The sequence below is a fragment of the Babylonia areolata genome, chromosome 3 (assembly GCF_041734735.1).
Source record: "Babylonia areolata isolate BAREFJ2019XMU chromosome 3, ASM4173473v1, whole genome shotgun sequence".
Taxonomy (NCBI): Eukaryota; Metazoa; Mollusca; class Gastropoda; order Neogastropoda; family Buccinidae; genus Babylonia; species Babylonia areolata.
The window spans coordinates 64,517,870-64,542,060 of NC_134878.1; the positions used below are offsets into that span (position 1 = coordinate 64,517,870).

The following is a 24,191-nucleotide window of genomic DNA, read 5'->3' on the forward strand; positions in this document are numbered from 1 at the left end:
TTGCCTCATCATTGTACAGTGCAGTGTGGAGTGTTGTTGAAGGCAAAACAAACGTTCAGACAATGTTACAGACTGCAGTCTCACCCATATCCATGCGTCTGGTAGAGGCACAGTAAGAGATGCTTGAATCGGTAGTGGGATTCCAGTATTGTCCGTTGGATTTTGAACATGTTTATGTAACATTTGATTGCTAGATCTGCTGAAATACGAGTTTGGAAAAGTTTGATGAGAGCGACAGAGGTGTGTGTGTGTGTTTCCTAATTACGGCTTTAGTACGACTATGGAAAAGTGATAATTTTAATGAGAGCAACAGAGGTGTGTGTGTTAAGTTTCCCACTTACTGGGAATGTGGCTGTGTTGGGAGTGAAGTGTGTGCGGAGGGATATCTGTGCTGACAGGCTGAAGACATGTGGTGTGATGTGTTTCAGTTCAGCACGGGCGGCACTAACGATGGTGCGGGTGATGCTGGGGGGTACGTGGACATCACTTGTGATGACGAGGCCTGGGACTGATCACCAGGCAACCCCCCCACACACCCTCCTTCACTTTGGTCTTCCCCTATTTTTGTTGAGTGAGTGAAAGAAGAATCATTTTATTTTCTCCTCCAGTGAAGATTGTTTCCTAATGCTTCATGTCACCAATCATTCACCAAGTGTTGGTAATGCTCGTGTTGAAGATGAATGTTGTGGGAGGGTTGTTGCTGTCAGAAGAGGCAGCTTTTCTCTAGAGTTATGGATCATTTTGCTTCTTGTTGACTGTTCCGTTGTTGGGAACATTTGGTTTGCGGAATTGGTTTACGAATCTCAATGTTACAAGTAGTTAATGTTGTGTCAAACTGCAGACAGGGATTTCTCTCTCGCACTGTGATTGTGCTAAACTGTAGACAGGAAGTTGTCTCCTGTACTATGTGATTGTGCTAAACTGTAGACAGGAAGTTGTCTCCTGCACTATGTGATTGTGCTAAACTGTAGACAGGAAGTTGTCTCCTGCACTATGTGATTGTGCTAAGTTGTCTCCTGCACTATGTGATTGTGCTAAACTGTAGACGGGAAGTTGTCTCCTGCACTATGTGATTGTGCTAAACTGTAGACGGGAAGTTGTCTCCTGCACTATGTGATTGTGCTAAACTGTAGACAGGAAGTCGTCTCCTGCACTTTGTGGAAAGCCAGCCCACATAGTGAAGTGACCACATTTGATAAATGATGTGAAGAGAGAGTGGGTGTGATTGTTGGAGAGAATTCCAACATTTTCTCCTTTTTTTTTTTCCCCTTGAGAAGATGATTGTGAGTGTTCATTTTCTTCTCTTTTTTTTTTTCTCTCTCTAAAACCGGACACATGGTCTTGTTGATGGGAAAGGGATGATACAGGTATGAAGACAGCAGAGCTAAAAATGTTTGGCACATCAGTGAAAGTAACAAAAAATGTTCGGGTTTTGTTGCCAAAACGAGTCAACATTTTTCAGGTCTTGTCTGATATACAGGAATGATTGTTGAGATGATGGCAGGAAAGGTTATATAGGATATAGTTGCCAAAGAGCAACCATGTGCCAGGTTAACGTTAAAAATGCTGCTGAAGTGGTGTTCAGAACAAATATAGAATGTTAAAAGAAAGGTGTTCGTTAACACCATCTTGTTCATGTGAATGCAATGATACATGAATGAAGGCGGCAGAGATGAAATTGTGATGGTACTTCACTGAAAATAGTGGATTTTGTTAGTAAAAGCTGACAGTGTTTCAGATGTAAAACAGAATTACTGGAAGCGGAGTAGCAACTGTCTGCCAAATGTTGAGATGTTGCTTCGTAACAGGTATGTCAAATGAGGTGGTGGTAAGAAATGAATGATGGCAGATGTTGGTGAAGCATTTTTTGCCAGTCCCTGTTGGAGATCCTGTCTGAACTGACGGGAAGGTAGCTTGACATAGCTTTGTCAGTGGTGTGATCCTGTCTGAACTGACGGGAAGGTAGCTTGACACAGCTTTGTCAGTGGTGTGATCCTGTCTGAACTGACGGGAAGGTAGCTTGACATAGCTTTGTCAGTGGTGTGATCCTGTCTGAACTGACGGGAAGGTAGCTTGACATAGCTTTGTCAGTGGTGTGATCCTGTCTGAACTGACGGGAAGGTAGCTTGACACAGCTTTGTCAGTGGTGTCCCTTAACTTGCAATGAAAAAGTTACATCTACATCAAGTGCAATACGATCAGAGATCTTGGTGATGCTTGTCAGTCATTAATTTTTGAACAGCTTTGATACATAACACCCATCATTCCATCATCAACAAGACCTGTGATACTTAAAATGTTTGTTCCATGTGCCAGACAGGCATTTTTATACTTTGAGTTTTATCACTAAAAATAATGATGAAAAAGTCCTTTGCATTGTGTGGATGTTTTAAGACAGGAATGCAAGAGAATGGCTATGTAGATAAGATGGCTTCATGGTAAGAAGATTTATTGTGTTCCATGCTAATTACACATTTTAGCAGCTTTTGGGAGGGGTTGAGGGTTTGGATGTAAAGAAAATGAACTGGGGAAAATTTTCCTCAATTTCACCTGTTCCGGACAGTGGAATTTGTCATCGGTATAATGTCAAGAAATAACCGCCTGGTACCAAATCTGAACAATAGTGTATCACAAACTTGGAGTAGAGGGTTGTTGAGTGTACACCTGTTCAGGACAGTCGAATTTGTCATCAGTATAATGTCAAGAAATAACCGCCTGGTACCAAATTAACAAAAGTGTATCACAAACTTGGAGCAGAGGGTTGTTGAGTGTACACCTGTTCAGGACACAGTGGAATTTGTCATCAGTATAATGTCAAGAAATAACCGCCTGGTACCAAATTAACAATAGTGTATCGCAAACTTTGAGCAGAGGGTTGTTGAGTGTACATGGGGATGGGTTTCCGCTTCTGGAGGCTTTGTTGTGGACCACTATTCTTGGATCCTTGTAGTAATCTCTAAACGTTGATCGTTTTTGGAATTTTTTACTTGCTCGTATATTGTACGCATTATAAATCACAAGTGCTTTTCAGTCGTCTCCTGAGAGTCCAGTCTGCTGTATTCTTGTTGCCACGTGGTGGGTGCATTTTATATGCCAGGAATATGTGTTAGGTCAGTTCTTGCCACGTGGTACCAGGGTGCATTTTATATGCCAGGAATATTTGTCAGGTCAGTTCTGCAAGCAGTTCTTTTTGGTATATAGATAGTGTCCAAGTATAAAATGGCCAATATATAAATTTTTTTAATGACAAAAATTGAACACAAGTTGATACTAAGAATGTTCAGTTCCCCAATTGGTTCTTTGATAAAGATTTTGGAACTCGGATAAACAAAATTTTAAAGGAAACTTTCTAGCTGCTCACACTTGATCCTACCTGTGTGCAAATTGGTGAGACACAGTACCACTGCCTTCTGTAGGTTAAAGTAACGAGTTGGATTTCCTTAGTGGTAAACCCTATGTATTGAACATGTTCAAACATGTTAACATTTCATTCAAGATGAGGCACACAGTTAATGTTACATCCATGACAGTGACACCATGCACAGCCACAATGATCAGCTTTATTATGCATCATGCAGGACAGAACATAATACTGCAGTGGAAAATGAACATAGGCTTCCAACGAGTGTCTACAAAATGAAACAATATGAAATTGCAGGTATGCAGATATGAGCAGTGCTTGTTATGAATACTTTTCTCAAGAACAGGACTGGACTCTAATACTGTCAGGACCAGAAAAAAACCCAAATATACAAAAACCAAGATCCTTTGGCAGAGGCGTCTGCACTTAGCCCATTTTGATTTGATCGGTTCAATCTCATTCTGGTCTGTCACTGCCAAGACTTCCTTCATGGGTAAGTGACTGGCTTCTATCTCTCACTGTGCACCAGCTAACCCAGTACTTTTTAATTTCACTCATGTTCCCCCTCCAAACCCTGTACAGATTCTTTCCCATTTTCTCCCTCCTGGCCTCCCTAACTGAATGATGTACATGTGACAAGGTCCTTCACATTTACTACACATACACACACATGCATGAATAATAATATAAACTATTTTAGGGGGGCAGGGGTATAACAGTATAAACATTTTCATCAGTTTATTTCATAATTATATGGGATGTTAAAACCTATTTTATCACAGCATCTGAAAATATAATTCATATGATTATGCAGTAGAACATTTTGGGTTTTCCAACAAAACACTGGTATGAATTAAAGAGTTACTGCCTTAGAGTAGAGGAGAATTGTTTAAGGCAGAGGAGAATTGTTTGATTTATATCCCCAAATTGTATAAAATATGTACAAAGTGCAATAACTACAAAGCAACATTAGTTGGTGGGTGAAATAAATACTGCTTGCTGTAGGTAGGGTCTGGTGTTAACAGGAAGATTGATATCTTAGGTGTTTCTGCAAGTCTAGAGCCAAGTAACTGGTCAGCTGATAATGTCGGCATCTGGAGGCACCCATTCTCTGCCAGTTCATGAACACAAGGTGAGGTTTACCTCAACAATGCCCAGTGAAACTTGCCATCTGTGCAACTTGCCAGAAAATTGAAATTACTCATTGCCAAGACCTCAGCTTCTGGACAGTAAAAATCTTAATGGAAAGCAACTGATTATTCTAAAGCAAGCTGTGGGCGAATTAGGTGGTGTGATTCTGTTATGGTGGTGTACTAGCACCATCCTACTAACTTGCCAGTCCAAAAGGGGTTAAGGATTGACTTGTGCATGTCGTAAAAGGATACAGGATATGTGACCAGAACTTCCTCCATTCCAGGCTGAGAATGCAAAGGTCAGTTGTCGACAATAAGTCTGTTGGGGTCCAAGTGACTACTGTCAGTAAGTAAGAAGAGAACTCAGGCCACAGTGACGGAGCGGTTAAAGGAGTACATGTGGCGTGGTTTTTGGTGACTGGGCAGACCCTGAGGAGTGACCAGGTAGCTCCTCTCTGCCACAGGTACATCCTTGCCACGCACACGTTCCCTGCAAAAAGTGGACCCACATTGCATACTCTTACATCACACACACACACACACATCAAAGGCAGTGAGTGTTGCATTATGGACATAGGACACACCAAATATGTAAAAACATGAACACTGCACCATGAACATTAAACACACCAAATATGAAAAGCAGTAAATATTGCATCATGGACTATATGAACAGTGAATACAAAAGTATGCTGTATGTGCTGAATGACTAAAGGGGTTATTGTTTGGTGTCATATACTTGTACCATGTCAAACTGATGCAAACTAGGCCTATGGTTTGCTCTGTTTGGCCAAATTTCGTGCGGCTAACAGTGAAAAGACGCCCCTCTTAGTCTGGCCCTTAGCGCTGAATCTTTCCTTTGACCAAGGCTCTCCACGCCATCTTGTCAGGTTTTCGCTCTGTTTCGTCTAACGCTTTTTTTTGGCTATTGAGCGTGTTCATTTGGCCTTATTTTGTTGTATGCGGCTTGCCTGTATATTCTTACATTCTGTGTACTTGTTTCGACTCGGCCCCCTCGATTCGTTCATATTTTTCTACCTCTGAGTCGATCCTGTCTTTCCTTTCTCTGTTGGGGATCGAATTGTTCGCTGGGTGCCTACGCGCGGTACCATGCCTCGTATGCCATCCTACGAAGGCAGGGATCATGATGCTGGGAGAGATACTCGGCAAGAGACTCTCCCAGGCCCGGAGCTCATGATTTCTCCCGATAGGGACCGCGGCGATGCGTCTGCAGACGCAGATCGCGGAGGGGACACTCATTCCAATAAAACGGTCATGAAGGGGACCGGGGGGAAAGGGATACGAGGTGTCCCAGCGCGAGGCAGGTGAAGGGGGGAGTAGCACGTCCTCTCTTGGTGGTGGGGACTCGCGGCTGGGTGCGAACTCCCAAGGGGAGGCCGCCCCCCGCCGTTACCCGGGTCCCCACACGGAGACGGCCCTCAGGGGCCCCAGTGCTGTTCCCCCTCCTCCCTTCTCAGTCGACCCCCCTCCCCCACCTCCTTCTGGGGGAGAAAAACATTTGGTTCCGGGGGGGGACCTCCACTTTGCCCACCCCGGGCCAAGCCACCCCAGTCTCCCCACGGGAGGGGATTCGGGGCGCGTGGCAACCTGCTCTGCAGGTCTTCCCGCTATCCGGCCGGTCTCCCCTGCTGGGGGAGTCCTGCGCGTGTCAGGCGGTTCCGGGCAGTCAGACCGCCGGCCTTTCGGCGTGTCTGACACCCAAGTCGGACCTGACCTCCCTCCGACTTGGCCAGGTTTTTCCCTTCAGCGAGGTCAAGGCGCCAGTGACCCTTGGGGCTGGGGGTCACGGGATGGCTGGTGCCCACGGGTGGTATCCCCCATTCTACCCGTACTCTGGTGCACCTATGGGTGCATGCTGGGTTACCGGGAGGACCAGGGACCAACCCTCTTGTCCGCTCCCCACTGGACCCAACCCAGCACAGACCACAGAGTGACACACACTGCCCCGACAAGAGGGATTGACTCCTCGTTGGGCAGGTCGAGCTCCTCGACCAGTATTAACACTACAGCCTCAAATTGGTCCTCTGTCAACACGCAGGTGACCTCCACGGTCACTACGGCTTCCTTTTCAGGACCGACGGGCGGCTGAGGGGCCCCCCTCAGCCCGTGGGAGCCTGCCGTTCCCACCTACCCAGCCCTCGGTCCTAAAAGGAGATGAGTGGGTGTTTGTCCCCTCACAGCACTCGTGGGTCCCTCTGGCGTCCAGGGACGCCCTCTCTGAGAAGGTGTGGCACCCACATCCCAAGCATGGGTTGGACCTACGGGGGTCCACACACTCCCCACCCTCTTCAGGTGTCAAGGACATTACAGCGGAGACCAGGGTCCCTGCTCGGGATCGCCCCAGCTCATCCCGCTGGGCTGACCACAGCCCACCCCCGTGGGTACATCCACTTGGGAGGCACCCAGCAGGGGATGGACTGTGAATAAGAGGGGGAGCCCCCGTCTTCGGATGAGGACGAACAAGCGGATGAGCACTCTTCGCCCCCATCCCAGGGGGACAGATGGAGCCCACGCCTCCCTAGGGACCAGCCTGAACCAAACTCGGACTTTGCCGAGCTCGAACTGACCCTCCCCAATAGGGTCACGCATGCCGAATCAGTCACTCAGGCAACTTTGTTACCCTTAACCCTCCTTCGGTCAGGTGACTCTAACTCCAGAACCACAAGGCGACTCAGAGTGCCAGAAATGGCTCAGGAGTGGCTTAATAAGCCAGCCCGCACCGTCAGGGGTACTGCTTCCATCCCTCCTCCAGGCAGGGAGTCCCTCTCTGCCCCGGGCGCTTTTGCCCCAGGCAAGTTCCTTAAAGATCCCTCCAAGGGAGGAGTGTGGTCCTGGTACACCCTGCCTACAGGGAAGCAGAGCCCTCCGCGCAGGACAGGATGTTGGTCTCACAGCGCACCACCTTCCCCACCTCAGCTACTCTTTCCTTTAAGACGTTGGCAGAGTGGGACAAACTGGCCTGCCGCTGCCTCCTCGAGGTTTCCACGGCTTATACCTTCTTTGACGCGTTCCTCCACAGGACCAATGAGCTGTGGGAACAACGTTCAGTTCATCAGGACACGGAGTCTCCTTCCTCTGTCCCGCCTGGCCTCTTCTCAGACCCGAGGTTAAACACTTTTGGCAATCGGGTAGCGTCTGGTCTCACGGCAGCTGCAGATGCAGCTACCAGCCTTCACTTCAATACTTGTGCTAGCGCGGCGTGATGCCGTTCTCCGCCTCTCTAACATTCCAGTAGAGGAGAGGGCTGCCCTGCGGTCCATCCCAGCACCACTCCCTCTTCGGCCAGTATGCGCCGCATTTTGTCAGCCACAGGGCAGAGACAAACAGGGAGGTGGCCTCATATTTAGCCCACTCCTCCCAGGGGCGCCAGGGTTCTATGCCATTGAAGAGACCCGCCACCAGGGCTCCTCCATATACCTCGCCTCCTAAGTCAAAGCGGCGTGCGCAGAATCAGCGGCAGAGGAACAAACCACCTCATGTCCGTCCAAGCCGACTGGCCATGCCCAAGGCCAGAAGGCAGCACCCCTAATGGACTGGGCCCCGATTCAGCACCGCCAGTCGTTCAGCCCCTCCAAGTAGGAAACTTGTCTCGGCATGCTCATCAGTAAACGACTGGATTGTATCGGTGCTAGAGTCGGGGTACATGCTCCCTTGGGTGGGGGACCGCCCCCCCTCTAAGATCCACTCCTCCTCCTTATGTGCCCAGCTCGATGGAGCAGGAGAGCGTCTTAGAGAAAGAGATATCGCACCTACTCCTCATAGGGGCGATATCTCAACTCTCGGACCCGGGCCCCGGTTTTTACGGCTGGTTGTTCGTGATTCCAAAGGTCTCAGGAGGGTGGAGACCAGTCCTGGACTTGTCCCCCCTCAACAGATTCCTCCCCAAAATGAAATTCAAGATGGACACACAGGCACAGATTCGGGAGACCATGCAACGGGGCGATGTCCATCGATCTGAAAGATGCTTATTTCCATATCCTCATCCACCCAGCATCCCGTCGGTACCTGAGGTTCGTGTGGAGGGAAAAGGTGTTCCAGTTCTCGGTCCTCCCATTTGGTCTGTCCCTTGCCCCTTTCCCTGTTTACCAAGGTGAGTCCATTCGGCTCTGTGTGTACCTGGACGACTGGCTTATTCTGGCCCAGTCACAGGCCCTGTGCCAGAGTCGTACAGCCAGACTTCTAGACCTGTGCTCCCAACTGGGCTTCATCACGAACCAGGAGAAATGCGATCTGTCCCCGAGCCAGTCCTTCGACTTCTTAGGGATGAGATTCGCGGTCTATGATAGTCTCTCTGACGCCAGATCGGTGGGACCGTCTGGCAGGCCTCCTCAACCACTTGCGCCATTCCTCCCAAGCAACAGCACAGACTCTGTCTTCCCTCCTGGGCATGATGGAGTCCATGGCACCTCTCATCCCTCTGGGCAGGGTTCTCAAGCGCCCTCTTCAAAGGGCACTCAGGCTACGCCCAGAGCACTCAGCCATGGGATACCCTGATATGTCTGGGCGAGTGGTTCCTCGAGGTGACATCAGAGTGGTTAACCACCCCTCTTCTGACACAGGGGGTGCCCATAGCCCCACCTACTCTTCAGGTGGCACTATTCACAGACGCCTCCTACCTGGGCTGGGGAGCCCACATGGACTCACTCCATGCAGCAGGGACTTGGTCCCCAGAGGAGCGCCTATGCCACATCAATGTTCTGGAACTGGAGGCAGTTCGCAGGGCTCTCCTGCACTTCATGGGGGAGGCCACCGGCAAGACCATCCGCTTGTTCACGGACAATACAACAAGTCGCATGTTACGTGAACAAAGGGGGGGGGGGGGGGAGCGCACTCGGCAGACCTCTCTCTGCGGACCGAGGCTCTCCTCCGTTGGTGCCACAGCAAGGGCATTGCACTTTCAGCGAGACACATAGCAGGGAAAGACAACATTTTGGCAGATGCTCTCAGCAGGTCCAAGAGTGTCATACACACAGAGTGGACCCTGGACAAGGACACCCTGCAAGGGGTGTGGGAACAGTGGTTCCGGCCGATGGTGGACCCGTTTGCGACAAGGTTCAACAAGAGACTTCCCACTTACGTCTCTCCGGTCGCCGACCCAGAAGCATGGGCAGTGGATGCTCTCTCTCTGGACTGGAGCAGTCTGATTGCCTACGCGTTTCCTCCCTTTCCAATCCTGTCCAAGGTGATACGGAAAGCCAGGTTGGAACGCCCGCAAGCTGATCCTCATTGCGCCGAAATGGCCAGCCCAGCCCTGGTTTCCGGTCCTTCAGTCCCCGACACATGTTCCACCCCTGGAACTGGAAACCAAACCTCATCTGCTGAGGCAGCCTCGTTCAGGCATTCCTCACTCCAATCCTCAAATGCTCCACCTGCACGCGTGGCTGCTGTGTGGTCGGAACTGTCAGCATCACCATTGAAGTCTTCCACCCCTCGGTCAGCCTCTGTGTCGGCCGCGCTGACCAAGGGGGGTGCCTCCTCCGACCTCCTCTCCATAGTCTCCAAAGCCAGGAGGGAGGGAACAGAGACTTTGTATGACTTTCGCTGGAAGAAATGGCTGCGTTGGTGTGCAGCTCAGAACATTCCCCCTACTAACCCTAGAGCATGCAGCTGGCCAACTTTCTGGCTCACTGCTCCTCGGTTCTCAACCTGTCTGCTAGTTCTGTGAGAGGGTACAGGTCTGCCATCTGTACACTATCAAACAGCTAGGTGATCCCGCTTTTTGAAGCTGATTTCCTGCTCAGAGAGGTGGCTAGGGGCGCCTCTCTGAAGGAAGCTAGGAATCCCAGAAGAGTGCCCCTCTGGGACTTGTTCCTGGATTTCATTTGAAAACAGCCCTTTGAGCCATTGGGGACTATGCCTTTTGACCTGCTCACTCTCAAGACCACTTTCCTTCTGTTGCTGCGTAGAAGTGAGATTCATGGTCTTAGTGGTATGCCACAAGATCTAGCATTCCACAAAGATGGTTCCATCACTCTTCGTTTCCTTCCAGAGTTTCTGGCTAAGAACCAAGACCCCGAGGTCCCTTCCCCCTCTCTGAGGGTCAGACCTTTGTCTGATATTCTTGCCCAAGATGATGAAGATAGGCATCTCTGCCCCGTTCGGTGTCTCAAATACTATTGGGATAGGTCTCGCCATAGGCGTTCTTCTCAGAGGCGCCTTCTCATCTCCCTCAATGAGAATTACAAGAAAGACATCGCTGCAGGCACCATTTCCCGCTGGGTTTCCCAAGTCATTCGTACAGCCTACTCTCATGCACACAAGGATATCAGTTGTCTTAATCCCAGAACACACGAAGTGCGGGCCATAGCTACTTCAGCCGCTTTCCAGCACTTGGTGCCACTGCAGCATGTCTTGGAGGCAGCCTTGTGGCGGTCTGAGAATCCCTTCATCACCTTCTACCTCCGGGATTTCCGTATGACCAGGGCTGACGGTTCCAAGGGGATTTCCTTTGTCGCGGCTAACACTGCCGTCTCAGTTACAAGGGCTCCCCATACGAACCAGTAGGCGTTGCCCTCCTCCATTTGCTTTAAATTCTGCATCAGTTTGACATGGTACAGTATATGACACCAAAAGGAGGAGTTTGTATTATACTCCATGTTTGGGGTTACATATACTTACCATGTCAAACTCGAATGCCCGCCCGCCTGTCCGTCCCCGCGTCTCTGCCGTGGTTCTCATGGGGCATTACGAAAATGGGGCATTTTCGTTCATGGCCACGGAATGATTCAGCGCTTATAGCTGTTAGAGGCGTTTGGATTGGCTAAGAGCGGGCCAGACAAAGAGGGGCGTCTTTTCACTGTTAGCCGCGCGAAATTTGGCCAAACAGAGCAAACCATAGGCCTAGTTTGCATCAGTTTGACATGGTAAGTATATGTAACACCAAACATGGAGTATAATACAAACTCCTCCTTTCTACTCCAAATTTAGGAAAGCTAATTAAATGTTATAGGTGTTTCGAAATTTAAAGGTCACCAACTTTCATAACAATTTAAATGTAGCCAATTTAAAATCTAATGAAAAGGGGTAATGTTGCAATTAACTGATGCTTAAAATGTTCGCCCAAAAATATTTCTCAAATTTATTCAAATCTGGTTCTCAGCTCAGTTTCAGTTTCAGTAGCTCAAGGAGGCATCACTGCGTTTGGACAAATCCATATACGCTACATCACATCTGCCAAGCAGATACCTGACCAGCAGCGTAACCCAGCGCGCTTTGTCAGGCCTCAGCTCAACGGACTTGAAATGGAGCATAGAAACGAGCAACCTTTTTTTTGGCACTGTCCATCATGCCTTGTCAAGGGCATCAATCCATTGCTCATCCTGAACCCACCTCTCCCACACCCTCTCACATAGCCACAGCCTGATTGTCCACTACAGGGCCACTGACAATTCCCTGTGGACTGCTGGCAAGTGGGACTACAGCAGACAAGCTGGGGTGTGGCAAAGCATGGGGGAGGAAAACATCTCTGAAACTGCACGGACATCAGGGAAGCATTGTCTTTCTTTGGACTCCTCACGTTTTTTTTTTTTGTTCGTTTTTTTTTAACATTAATTTTTTTCTTCTGAACATTGGTAACAGACAGAAATAAGTGCAATCCTTTCAAAAGATTTACTCTTTACGATTCAACTCCAAAGGTTGGTACTCACTTGAGGAATTTCTCAAAGGCGTAGCTGGGTTTGCCGGTCTTGGATTTAAAGTCACTCTGGTGTCCATTGCGGTGCTGGGCTTCTTCGAACTTCTGGATGTCATAGCGACCGGCTCCCACTGGGTTCTGGAACAGAAAGCAAGTTTGGGGGTTATATACTTGGAACTTCTTGTGGTAGAACATTTAATTGTTCTTCTACAATGAGCAGGACTGCCTTTGTTTCATTCTAGATCTCGTCATTTAATCATCACTATCAAGCTAAACCTGTACAAAAAGTACACCTTAATCGTTGGTTTAGAGGAGACTTAGCCTTTGCCTGAGCCCCACCACCCCTTCCTTCCTCCTATGTAAGAGCGTGAAGAAAACTTTTCAAATCCCAGACATATGTACACAATCTTCTGGGGGAGGGGGAGATGATTTTTTCTGTCTACCCCAAGACTGACCAAACCTGCCTTGGCTTGTGCTGTTAACCTCTTGACTGCGCTGTCGATGTACGTCATGAAATGTCGCTCACCAATGCTGTATTGACGTGCGCCGTAGGTCATGTTACAACGTTCTATGTTTCGAGTCCCACATTACAGAAAACAGTCTGCTAACCATTAAATTAGCTCCCCTGAGTGCTCTATCTCTTGAGTTCCATAAGCTAAAATTATTCATTGGATTGTCACATTTATGGCGAAAGTTTTGCAAGTTTGTACGAAGCTCAAGCTGTGTTTGCAAATCCATGGCTGAACGCAGACAAACCCCAACACTTGCACTTGTATTGAAAGAATTCTTTCGGAATGCAAACAGTAGAGATGAAGATTGTGGACTGAATGAGATAGAACTGCGTGAAGTTGATGCTGAAGACGCTGATTTTGACATGGAGGGGGAGTTGCTTGACGAAACTGAAGACAGACAAGCTCAGCTGATTCAAGATGCAGGTGGGTGTTTACGAGGTTTGTCAGTTTATTATTTGCTTTCTGTTTGTTGTACAATATGACTGCATTGTGTGTTTTAAATGTGTTCGCTGTGGTAAGTAGCTTTGTCAGTCACGTGTGTACTGTGTGTGATCATCGCAGCCCAAGGGGGCGTGGCTTGCTGGCTGGCTCATTGTTGATGACAGCGTGTGTCGCTCGCCTAGAGCTTTGTGTGTTCGTTCCCGAGTGTGTATTGGTTGGTTGTTATTGTTTTGTGTGTGTGTGAGAGAGTGGAGGAAGGGGGAGGAGATGTTTATAAAACTGAAATCAGAGAATGATATACATAATTGTATGCCTAAATTACTTTGTAAATGCAACACTTGTAGAAGTGTGTGTGTTGTCATTTTGTTTTGTATGAGAAAGAGAATGAAGGGGGTGTGGCATACCATGAACCAGTTTCAGTGTGTGTGTTTGTATTTCAGCTTCTGAAAACAATCAGAAATAAAATGGTACCATTTTATGATCTTTTTATATGTAGTAGTAAAAAAAAAAAACCAAACAAAAAAAAAACCATGGTGATGATCATGATGTTCATCCTGGACATCTGGAGTTGACAGCTTGCCACAAACCTACAGCTGAAGACCAGCAGCAGCAAGACCAAAGGGCAGTAAACAAGCCTCCAGCAATTCTGGATTACAACAAAAACATGGGTGCCATGGTTCATCATGACCAACAGCTGCAGCCCTACGATGCCACAAAGAAAACCCTGAAGTGGTACAAATAGCTGTGTGTATTTTCTGCAAATTGCCATGCTGAATGCACACATCCTCAACAAAAAAGCAGGCAACAGCAGTACACTCCTGGATTTCAGAAGGATGTAATTAGTGCCATGATTTTTGGTGACAAAGACCAAGACACTGCTAAAGATGACCACGCTGTTTGTCTTGTGTGGACGACACTTCACCCCACCTACCCCACAGAAGGCCTGGCCACAAAGGAGGTGCAGAGTCTGCTGGAAGAAAGGACAAAGAAAGGATGTGGGGTTCGACTGCCCAGCACTGTGTCTTAAGACTGTTTCTGGACACTGTTGCTCAGCCTTGACAGTGTGTGTGGTTGATCACAACAGTCACAAGAAAGACAGGTTGATAACCTGGTTGATATTGTAGCACCTACATGATGGAATGACAGTCCCATTTAAAAAAAATAAATTTATTAATGCAGATTGACTCATCATTTGAACATGTGAGTATTAAAAACAAAATCTTGGTTCATTTTCCTTTCAATTGATATATACTTTTTATGTACTTCAGTACTTTTTTTTAATATAAGCAAATCAAAACCATTGGCATGTTTTTCTGAAACATTTCTCAGCATAGGCCATAGCAAAACGTACTAGCAGTGAAGGGGTTAATATGATTGGATAGATTTTACGTGGAGTGTTACACTAAAACCACTGTGGTGTGTGCTATCATAATGACTGGATACAGATTTCACATGGAGTGTTACACTAAAACCACTGTGGTGTATGCTATCAGAATGATTGAATACAGATTTCACATGGAGTGTTAAGCTAAAACCACTGTGGTGTGTGCTATCAGAATGACTGGATACAGATTTCACATGGAGTGTTAAGCTAAAACCACTGTGGTGTGTGCTATCAGAATGATTGAATACAGATTTCACATGGAGTGATACACTAAAACCACTGTGGTGTGTGCTATCATAATGACTGGATACAGATTTCACATGGAGTGTTAAGCTAAAACCACTGTGGTGAATGCTATCATAATGACTGGATACAGATTTCACATGGAGTGTTACACTAAAACCACTGTGGTGTGTGCTATCATAATGACTGGATACAGATTTCACATGGAGTGTTACACTAAAACCACTGTGGTGAATGCTATCATAATGACTGGAAACAGATTTCACATAAGTGTTGCACTAAAACCACTGGTGTGTACTATCAGAATGACTGGATACTGATTTTTCATGGAGTATTATGCTAAAACCACTGTGGTGTATGCTATCAGAATGATTGAATACAGATTTCACATGGAGTGTTAAGCTAAAACCACTGTGGTGTGTGCTATCAGAATGATTGAATACAGATTTCACATGGAGTGTTAAGCTAAAACCACTGTGATGTGTGCTATCAGTATGGCTGGAAATATATTTTACATGGCATGTTATGCTGAAACAAGTATGGTGTGTGCTATCCGAATGACTGGATACTGATTTTACATGGAGTGTTATGCTAAAACCACTGTGGTGTATGCTATCAGTATGGCTGGAAATATATTTTACATGGAGTGTTATGCTAAAACCACTGTGGTGTATGCTATCAGTATGATTGGACTGTGGTAATACTTGGCACTTCTGTCAGCAGTATGGAGTCGGTGGATACAGACTGAACCACATTTGTTCAGATCCCTCAAACTGAACACAAAGCACCCCTCCCCCAACCACTCACAAAGTTTCCGGTGAAGAAGCGCTGGGCCCGGCGGTCGACGCGTTCAGCAGACGAGAGGAAGCCCGGCTGTTTGTGGTTGTGGGGCTTGCTCAGCTGTTGTGGGTCGTGGGTCCCTGGGCCCGGGAAGTCCTGCACGCCCCACACTTGATGTACACATGCCTTTAGTTCTTCCTGCATTCCTGTTTGCATGTTGTAAGTCGTGTTGCACTTCTTGTTTTGTGCCCAAAACATGTCCATGTCAAAAACTAAATTTGTTGACATACTCTGTGTTGTCTAAACTATAAAGGAAATTTTCTATCTAAAATTACGTTTAAATAACATACTGTGACCCAACTAGTGCAGACTCCGGCAGGGGTCTGACATTCCTGTCCTGTGCAAACTACTATCCGCCTATGCGGAGGAAACGAAAGTACTACGGCCGATAACCTCCTGGAAGTAGGTAACCTCCCCTTTGTCCCGCTGGCCAGTGCCCTCTTCAGCTGGTTTTCGCTGTCTCTACAAAGCACACCCGTTTTCCTTCAACAATGCAACAAAAGGATCCTCATCTTTACCTTGGCTTCGTGGGCAGTCACCCTTGGCAGGCTGTCAGGGTAAATTTGCCTTTGGGTTTGAGGACGCGGGTAGTCTCAAGGACATTTACCCACAGGTACACCTTTACCCCCAGGCACAATGGTCTTCGGAATACAGCCCCAGATCGGTTGTGTGCAGGATATCCATTTACCTGTCCACAGTGCTGAACCATCTCTTCTTGTTCTGCCCAAACCGCCTGCTTGTGGGGAGTGTTGGCCTAGTGGTAACTAACGTCGCCTTGGAACCAAGAGAATCTGAGCGCACTGGTTTGAATCCCACAGTTGCCAGTATTTTCTCTGCCTCCACTAGACCTTGAGTGGTGGTTTGGATGCTAGTCATTCGGATGAGATGATGAACCCAGGTTCTGTGTGCAGCATGCACTTGATGCACATAAAAGAACCAATGGCAACAAAAGGGTTGTCCCTGGCAAAATTCTGTAGAAAGATCCAATTTAATAGGAAAACAATTAAAACTGCAGGCAGAAAAAAAAAAAGAAGGGTGGCGCTCTCAGTGTAGCGACGTGCTCTCCCTGGGGAGAGGAGCTGGAATTTCACAGAGAGAAATGTGTTGTGACAAAAAGAGTAATACAACTTGGCGCCAGGGGACAAGCTGGACACGGTCACAGCAGACTGCCCACCCTGGACCTGCAGACCACTCACCTGGTCCCGGGGGCACTGTGACAGCACACTGTTGTAGATGCGCTCTGTAGGGGGCCGGGGGTACTGGGCCACTGTGCCAAACTTGCCCTTCCGCTGCTTGTGTTCTCCGTTCCACTCGTCCAGCGAGGACTTGATGTCGTACTGGCCAGGACCCAAGTTGGCCAGTTTCTGAAGACATGTCGTCACACAAAGGAATGCACGGCTGACACACTGACCCAGGATGTGGTGAAACATACAGATTCATACATTGCACACACACTTGTAACCACCACCTAGGTAGCCAAGACAGTACAGAACAAGTGCACAAAATGTCAACTGACATCACTGTGTCCATCAGATTCCACAGACATGCCTACACTGGTACAAATGAAAATGCACACACAACTTGGTCTCACACAGATGCATGAACACACACACTTCACAGGCTGGCTGAACATTTAAAAAAACAAACAAACTTTTTCAATATCAAGATGCGTGATAGGAAATAATAACTTTATTTTGACAAAAACAAAACGGTATTTTTTTTTTTCTAATAGGAAAGGGAGAGATGTATTATCAATGTTGAAACAATGTGTGCACTGAATAATAAAACGGAGAAGTGCATGATGTCAAAAGACACGGTGATGGGTGGAGATTTTTCTGATCTCTCTGGTCAACATATGTGCAGACCTGCTAGTACCTGAACCCCCTCTTGTGTACACGCAAGCAGAAGATCCAATACACACAAAAAAAAAGATCCTGTATACATGTAAAATGTTACATCTGAATTTGTATCTGTCTGTACCCGAAATCTGACTGACACAGGAAACGAATGATGAGCGCCCAATGGCAGCTGTCAGTCGGCTCTACCCAGGTAGGCAGCCTGTTGTGCAAATGACCCTGTGTGTGTAAAGCACTTAGAGCTTGGTCTCTGACCAAGGATAGCTGCTATACAAGTATCCACATCAAATCAAATCAGATCAAAATGTCAGGTTTCAAACATTGACATCTTAACCAGAGTTGGCAGTACAATGTAAAAATGTAAACTAACTGGCAACAGATGACCAAAACGAATACACACACACACACTTTATATAAACTAATTCGCAGTAACAAACCAAATAAAATACACTTGCACACCCACTCATTTGTACAGACAGACACTTTAACATGTGCACACACCCCATGTCAACTTATTTGCTATGCACACACACACCCTATGTAAACTAATTTGCAGCAACAAATTCAAAACAAATACACTGAAACTAACGTGCACATTCATACACAAGACACTTGAAGACACACAGAGACCTACATGTAAAACTAGGCTGCAGCAGGTAAATATACCGGATAAACACACACTTGTGCACAGACATAAAGCCGGACACTGACCGGAGCAGCAAAGTGACCATCAGAAATGGGTTTGTTGCGGTCTCCAGAGAACAGGTCATAGGGCCCACGCACACTGGTCATCTTGTTGATCATCTCTTCTGAGGAACTGCGGAAATTGTACGTCCCTGGACCTAGGTGACAGCCCTGCCCACAACACATCAGAGCTAAAAACAAAACCAAACAAATGCCCCATCTGCATCGTTTCAACCACACTGTTATTCCAAGTCCCCCACCCCTGAAAGAGTATGGCTGCCTACATCATAGTACATGAGGGGGTAAAAACTGTCCTAATGATACATGTAAAAGCTTCACCCAACCCTGAAAACAAGAGTACGGCTGCCTACATCACAGTACATGGTGGGGTAAAAACTGTCATACATGTAAAAGCCTCACCCACCCCTGAAAGCAGAGTATGGCTGCCTACATGGCGAACATGTAAAAGCTTATTTGTGTATATGAGGGAACATGTGAGTGGCAGCCCAAGAGTGAAAAAAGAATTTTTAGTGTCGAGGGTTGGGGCAGCGACAGTCTCCTTGGGCAAGAGGTTCCAGTCATGCAGTTTCCGTGGGGGAAAAGGCATTCATCCTGATGTCTGTTCTACAGGGAATCCTATTAAAGGTTCGCATGTGGGCCCTCCTTGCATGTTGCTCTTGTTGGCAGAGGTATGTGCGATGAAAGTCATCACACTGAAGCAGACGTTTTTTTCGTATGGCATAACACTGTGTTTCAAAGAGGCAATTTTGTTATATGTGTGGTTGCATGATGCGCATGGGGCGCTTGAGTGAACATTTATTTTTCCTCAACCCTTTCGCTGCCAGGAAAATATGATTTAAGTGAAATCTATTTGCCAGGGTTTTTTCACAAAAAACGGGTATAAATTTTCAAAAAATTCTGTGCTCTTTGTTATTGGAGAAAGACCCATAAAAGTATATATTGTCTGAAAGGGAAATGAATAAAGAATACAAAACACATGTTTTCCCATTTTATATATTTTAAGTGACATGCTGTTGTTTTAAAATCAGTGTTTTGTTTTTTGTCCCATTTTCAACTTGTTCATTACAAACAGTCAGGTAATTTGCACAAAAATATCATTTTCTGGACAAATTGATATTTGCAGACACAAAATCATACTAGAACAACCACAATATAAAAAAAACTGAAAAAGAAATAGATGCAATGTGACTTCTGCAAGTGATAATAATTATGGATGTGAGGCCACGCCCCCTCAGTCTCCACCCCCCTCCTCTTCACCCCTCTCACACGGTCACTTCATCCAGTTCTCATCAGACCGCGTTGGCTGAGTGCCAAGAAAATAGCTCATATGGTATCCTGCTAAAAATTCGGTGACCTGTCGTCTGCTAGAGTTGAACAGCCGGCATCACTCACTGATAGTCGTATCTTGGCCACTCGCTTGATTGCTCCCTTTACTTTCTATCAAATCGTCCTATAAATGTTCACCACTGTCTTCTCCTTCAAATTTATGCTCCAATTCTTTCTGAGCATCAGCTAAAAAAAAGTAATCTTGGTTGATTTAGTTCGCCACGAGCGCATGTCTTGAGCACTGAGTCAGTCCGACATTTTGTTGAGCGAGCGAGGAGAGGAGCCAGGCAAAGACTGCGGCCAGTAACCCAACCAAAACGTTCAAATAAAGGACTGCCTTGTGACGCAGATGGTGTTTCTAGCTATGAACAGAATCTAGAAAGATTCCCCAAGCTAAAGCTACCAGCATTTTTGTCAACGAACTGAATGCAAAGCAGGGAAAAGTCAGGATATTTCGATGACGAGTTATCTCGTCATTGTGGCAGCGAAGCATACATGCTTTCCATGACGAGTTATCTCGTCATATAGGCAGCCTAGGGGTTAACAGGAGTTCAGGTGAGAGCTCAGGTTGATGCGTGCTCTCTGGCACAACTTGTCATCGAACCTGTGTGGCCGTTCGGCTTACAGCCGCAGAAAACTTTGGCTCTGTGAACCTAGTGCTCAGGTGAGAGTGGAAAAAAATACTTAGAATATTTATGGTGTTTGTCTTAAGACAGTATTTTAGCGTCAATGTAGTGATTTGGATAAATGTATTTGTTGTGTATTCGATAGTTGTTTTGCTTTTTGGTCTTAAAAAAAAAACAAAAACAACCCTAAATGTTATTATATCATTATACTGTTTCTAAACTTGTAGTAAGATTCCTTTTCATCAAAGTGCTTATTATAGCATTGCTACTATGAAAGAGAGAAAAGAATATTGTTTGCTTATGCTTGATTTTACCAAATCTTTGTTTCATTATTACAATGATTTCTGCTAAGACTTTCTCCTTAATGTTGGAACATTTGTGATATGTAATTACTACCACTTGCTCGTAAAACATATGTGACTGGATTGGAAAGGCAGAGAGAGGCTAAAAGATACTAATACAAAGATGATAGCTAAGGAATCATGACTTTATAATTGGTAAATTAATGGTGAGGATGATGCTAAGGGATCATGACTTTATCATTGGTAAATTAATGGTGAGGATGATGCTAAGGAATCGTGACTTTATAATGGGTAAATTAATGGTGAGGATGATGCTAATTGAAAAAAATAAAAACTAAAGATAATAAAAGTGAACAATAAAATCAAATGACAGTGCCAGATCAGACAAAAGACTCAAGGTTTGATTACTTCCCTTGCCCTTACTTTCCTCCGTAATTCAGCTGTTGAAAATACTTTACTGTCGTATGTCTTATTATCTCTCGTCTTTTACAAGGAATGCACAGACACAGACATATCCTGAAGAAGCTGAACACACATGCACGCAGATACAGACAGACAGAGACTATGTAATGGAAGCCAGGAACAAGCACACACCACGGAGGGCTGACTGCGAGAGCCGGAGTGAGCATCCAGCATGCCCTTGGTGCTGGCCGACCGCTGGGCCTTCTCTTCGATCAGGGAGTGAGGCACACCCCCCTTCCCGTATGTCCCCGGCCCAGGGGTGGGGTTCTGAAACACACACCGCTCTCAGTCATTAATTCGACAGGCACAACAGCTGAGTGGTCAAAGCGTTGGACTTTCAATCTGAGGGTCCTGGGTTTGAATCTTGGTAACGGCGCCTGGTGGGTAAATGGTGAAGATTTTTCCAATCTCCTAAATCAACACGTGCAGACCTGCTTGTGCCCAAACCCCCTTCATGTGTATACACAAGCAGAAGATCAAATACGCATGTTTAAAATCCTGTAATCCATGTCAGCATTTGGTGGGCTATGGAAACAAGAACATACCCAGCATGTACACCCCCAAAAACGGAATATGGCTGCCTACATGGGAGGGTAAAAACAGTCAAACATATAAGCCCCCTCACATTCATACGAGTGAATGTGGGAGTTGCAGCCCACAAACGAGGAAGAAGTAGTTAATTCATTTCTTTATCATTGTGTTCAACAGCATGGTGTTGTCCTTTGGAAAGGCATTTTACACAGTTTCCTGACAGTAAGTTGGTTTGAAGTCCTGTTCTGGCAATGCGTCGTTACCTTGAGAAAGGCTTTTCACTCCAATCTTCCTCATTCCACCGATGTCTTACTGGGTGTCCCATTTCGTGTGAGGAAGGTTAAAACAGGGGAAGGAAAAGACTGGAGCCCTGGACACAGTGGACCAGATTAATTCACTGCCCTGATGGTGGTGAAAGGCGGCACGGCTGTTGACCTTTTAAAGACTATTTATCATTGTTGGACGACCCACACAAAGGGCTGAAAAACTCAGACAACAGTGATCCCACAGAACTGAAAGGAAAACATGAACATATCAAAGACAAACACAGATATATTCAAGCACAAAAATGCAAGGCATGCCTCTCACACTGACCATTCTGTCAGAATTTTAAGTAACCAGAATATAATACATGAAATATTACGTACTGATGATAATAACAGGCATACCAAACCAAAAATGACAGCAGGCACTTGTATCACCTAGGAACACAAAGTAGAATATGGCATAGAATGCCCAATTATGATTTCTAGAAAAAAATACATGTGAGCTGACCGTCAAGGCCAAAAAACTGGGAAGGAAGAGATGACAGGACAAAAAGGACGAAACCAGAAACGAACTGACAGGAAAGAGGAGATTTCCAGAAGGAAGGGACGCTTTGATACTGGCATCTACACAGGGGACACTGTCCATTGGGAAGATTTACACGGACAATCTCTGCAAAATATATTCGGCATCAAAGAAAAGTTTTAACACAGCTGAAACAGTGGAGTGATGGCCTAGAGGTAACGCGTCCGCCTAGGAAGCGAGAGAATCTGAGCGCGCTGGTTCGAATCACGGCTCAGCCGCCGATATTTTCTCCCCCTCCACTAGACCTTGAGTGGTGGTCTGGACGCTAGTCATTCGGATGAGACGATAAACCGAGGTCCCGTGTGCAGCACGCACTTAGCGCACGTAGAAGAACCCACGGCAACAAAAGGGTTGTTCCTGGCAAAATTCTGTAGAAAAATCCACGTCAATAGGAAAAACAAACAAAACTGCAAGCAGAAAAAATAAAAAAAAATGGGTGGCGCTGTAGTATAGCGACACGCTCTCCCTGGGGAGAGCAGCCCGAATTTCACACAGATAAATCTGTTGTGATAAAAAGAAATACAAAAAATACAGAAAAAACCACACAACCTGCAGTCAGACTTTTTGATGGCCCCAGCTAAAGCAGTTTGTGCAGGGAAAGGAATTTTCCTTTTTTTTTTCTTTTCTTTTTTTATATATCCCTTGTAAAGAAGATAATTTCCCTTGTTTGTAAACTGCAGAATTTGGGGGGTAACAATTTCCAAGCCTGGATCCTTTGTAACCTCTGGCATCAGGCAGCAGGTTTTGGGGATCCTGGTTCAGGGTCCTTGGGAAAGGGGTTCTTCTCTCTTTTTCCTCACTCCACCCAGGTGGGAATGGCTGAGGAGAATTAAAATGGCACAACGTGAACACTGGCCCCACCTTTCAACACTGAGCCCTAGACACTTTGGACATGAAATCACGGACACCATGGCCAAAAAGGCAATGAGACCTTTAATCTGAACAGGATCTATTTCTCAAAATAACAGACAGCTTTGGTAGTTGTTTTTTTTATCTTTAGGCAAAGATATATTTCAAGTATATATACACACACAAAACTGTCTATTAAACACACATCTGCTATCTATCATATGATGGACATTCAGTCTCCTCCTCACAGCTGGACTGCATGAGACGATCTTTGCAGAGCTGAGCTTGCTTTGAGTTAAGAATGTTCCCAAGTAGATGGAATTTACCATGGAGCTGGGAACATTCTTACAGTGGAGCTGGGAACATTCTTACCATGGAGCTGGGAACATTCTTACCGTGGAGCTGGGAACATTCTTACCGTGGAGCTGGGAACATTCTTACCGATAAGCAAACTTAGCACTGCTCAGTTCCCTCATACAAACCACCCCAGGCGTTACTCACAGCATTTTCTCGGCCAAAGCGGGCCGCTCGCCCATCACAGATGCCCCGTGTGCTGCGTGGTTTATCTCCCATGACCTGAACGAAGTCCTTGATGTTGTACGACCCTGGCCCCAGCTTCCGTTTCTGTCCATTACATCCAACCATCTCATCACTTTTCATATAGATACACTGATTAGTTAGATGCAATAAAAAACAGAAGACATTTTTCAGTAACATGTACTTCCAAATTTAAACTGGCATATGTTGTAACATAACATTTCAACAACAACAAAAATTAAACCATCCACATGTTTTTTTTTAATGAAGATCACTAATGGCTGACACATGGTGAACATGAACAGTCACATTACATACTGTGAAGAAAACACTAACTAGCTGAAAAATATAAAATTGTACTTTCTGGCAGCTGATAAATTAAACACATGGTCTGGAAAGGAATATGAAACATCCCTTCAAAGTCCCCCCTAACTACTCTGTCAATAAAATAAGGGCATGGCCTATTTGCAATAACAGTCACAGATAGATACAAGTCTACATTTAATCTGAAAAAAAGGCCTATTTATCAATGAGCTAATAAGCCATGACTGTAACAGATACAAAAGAAGTCCCAATTCAC

At 45.9% G+C, this 24,191-nt stretch overlaps 2 protein-coding genes across 4 annotated transcripts in view; one reads left to right on the forward strand and one right to left on the reverse strand.

Annotated features, from left to right (window-relative positions):
- The window catches only part of LOC143280200 (ATP-dependent RNA helicase DDX4-like), a 33,513-nt gene extending 31,018 nt beyond the window's left edge, over nucleotides 1–2,495 (forward strand). Inside the window, exon 12 of the mRNA XM_076584815.1 lies at nucleotides 429–2,495. Coding sequence (XP_076440930.1) covers nucleotides 429–512 — 84 coding nt within the window. The 3' untranslated portion in view covers nucleotides 513–2,495. The remainder of the gene's footprint in view (nucleotides 1–428) is intronic.
- Nucleotides 2,496–3,541: 1,046 nt separating this feature from the next.
- The window catches only part of LOC143280202 (ciliary microtubule-associated protein 2-like), a 35,612-nt gene continuing 14,962 nt past the window's right edge, over nucleotides 3,542–24,191 (reverse strand). For 2 of the 3 annotated variants that reach the window (XM_076584818.1, XM_076584817.1), the window contains 7 exons: nucleotides 23,576–23,698; nucleotides 20,978–21,112; nucleotides 18,136–18,279; nucleotides 16,765–16,932; nucleotides 15,536–15,664; nucleotides 12,162–12,286; nucleotides 3,542–4,984 (listed from right to left, as the gene is read on the reverse strand). In XM_076584818.1, the coding sequence (XP_076440933.1) occupies nucleotides 4,858–4,984; nucleotides 12,162–12,286; nucleotides 15,536–15,664; nucleotides 16,765–16,932; nucleotides 18,136–18,279; nucleotides 20,978–21,112; nucleotides 23,576–23,698 (951 nt within the window). In that variant the 3' untranslated portion in view covers nucleotides 3,542–4,857. The remainder of the gene's footprint in view (nucleotides 4,985–12,161; nucleotides 12,287–15,535; nucleotides 15,665–16,764; nucleotides 16,933–18,135; nucleotides 18,280–20,977; nucleotides 21,113–23,575; nucleotides 23,699–24,191) is intronic. The other variant, XR_013055008.1, reaches the window with a different exon arrangement.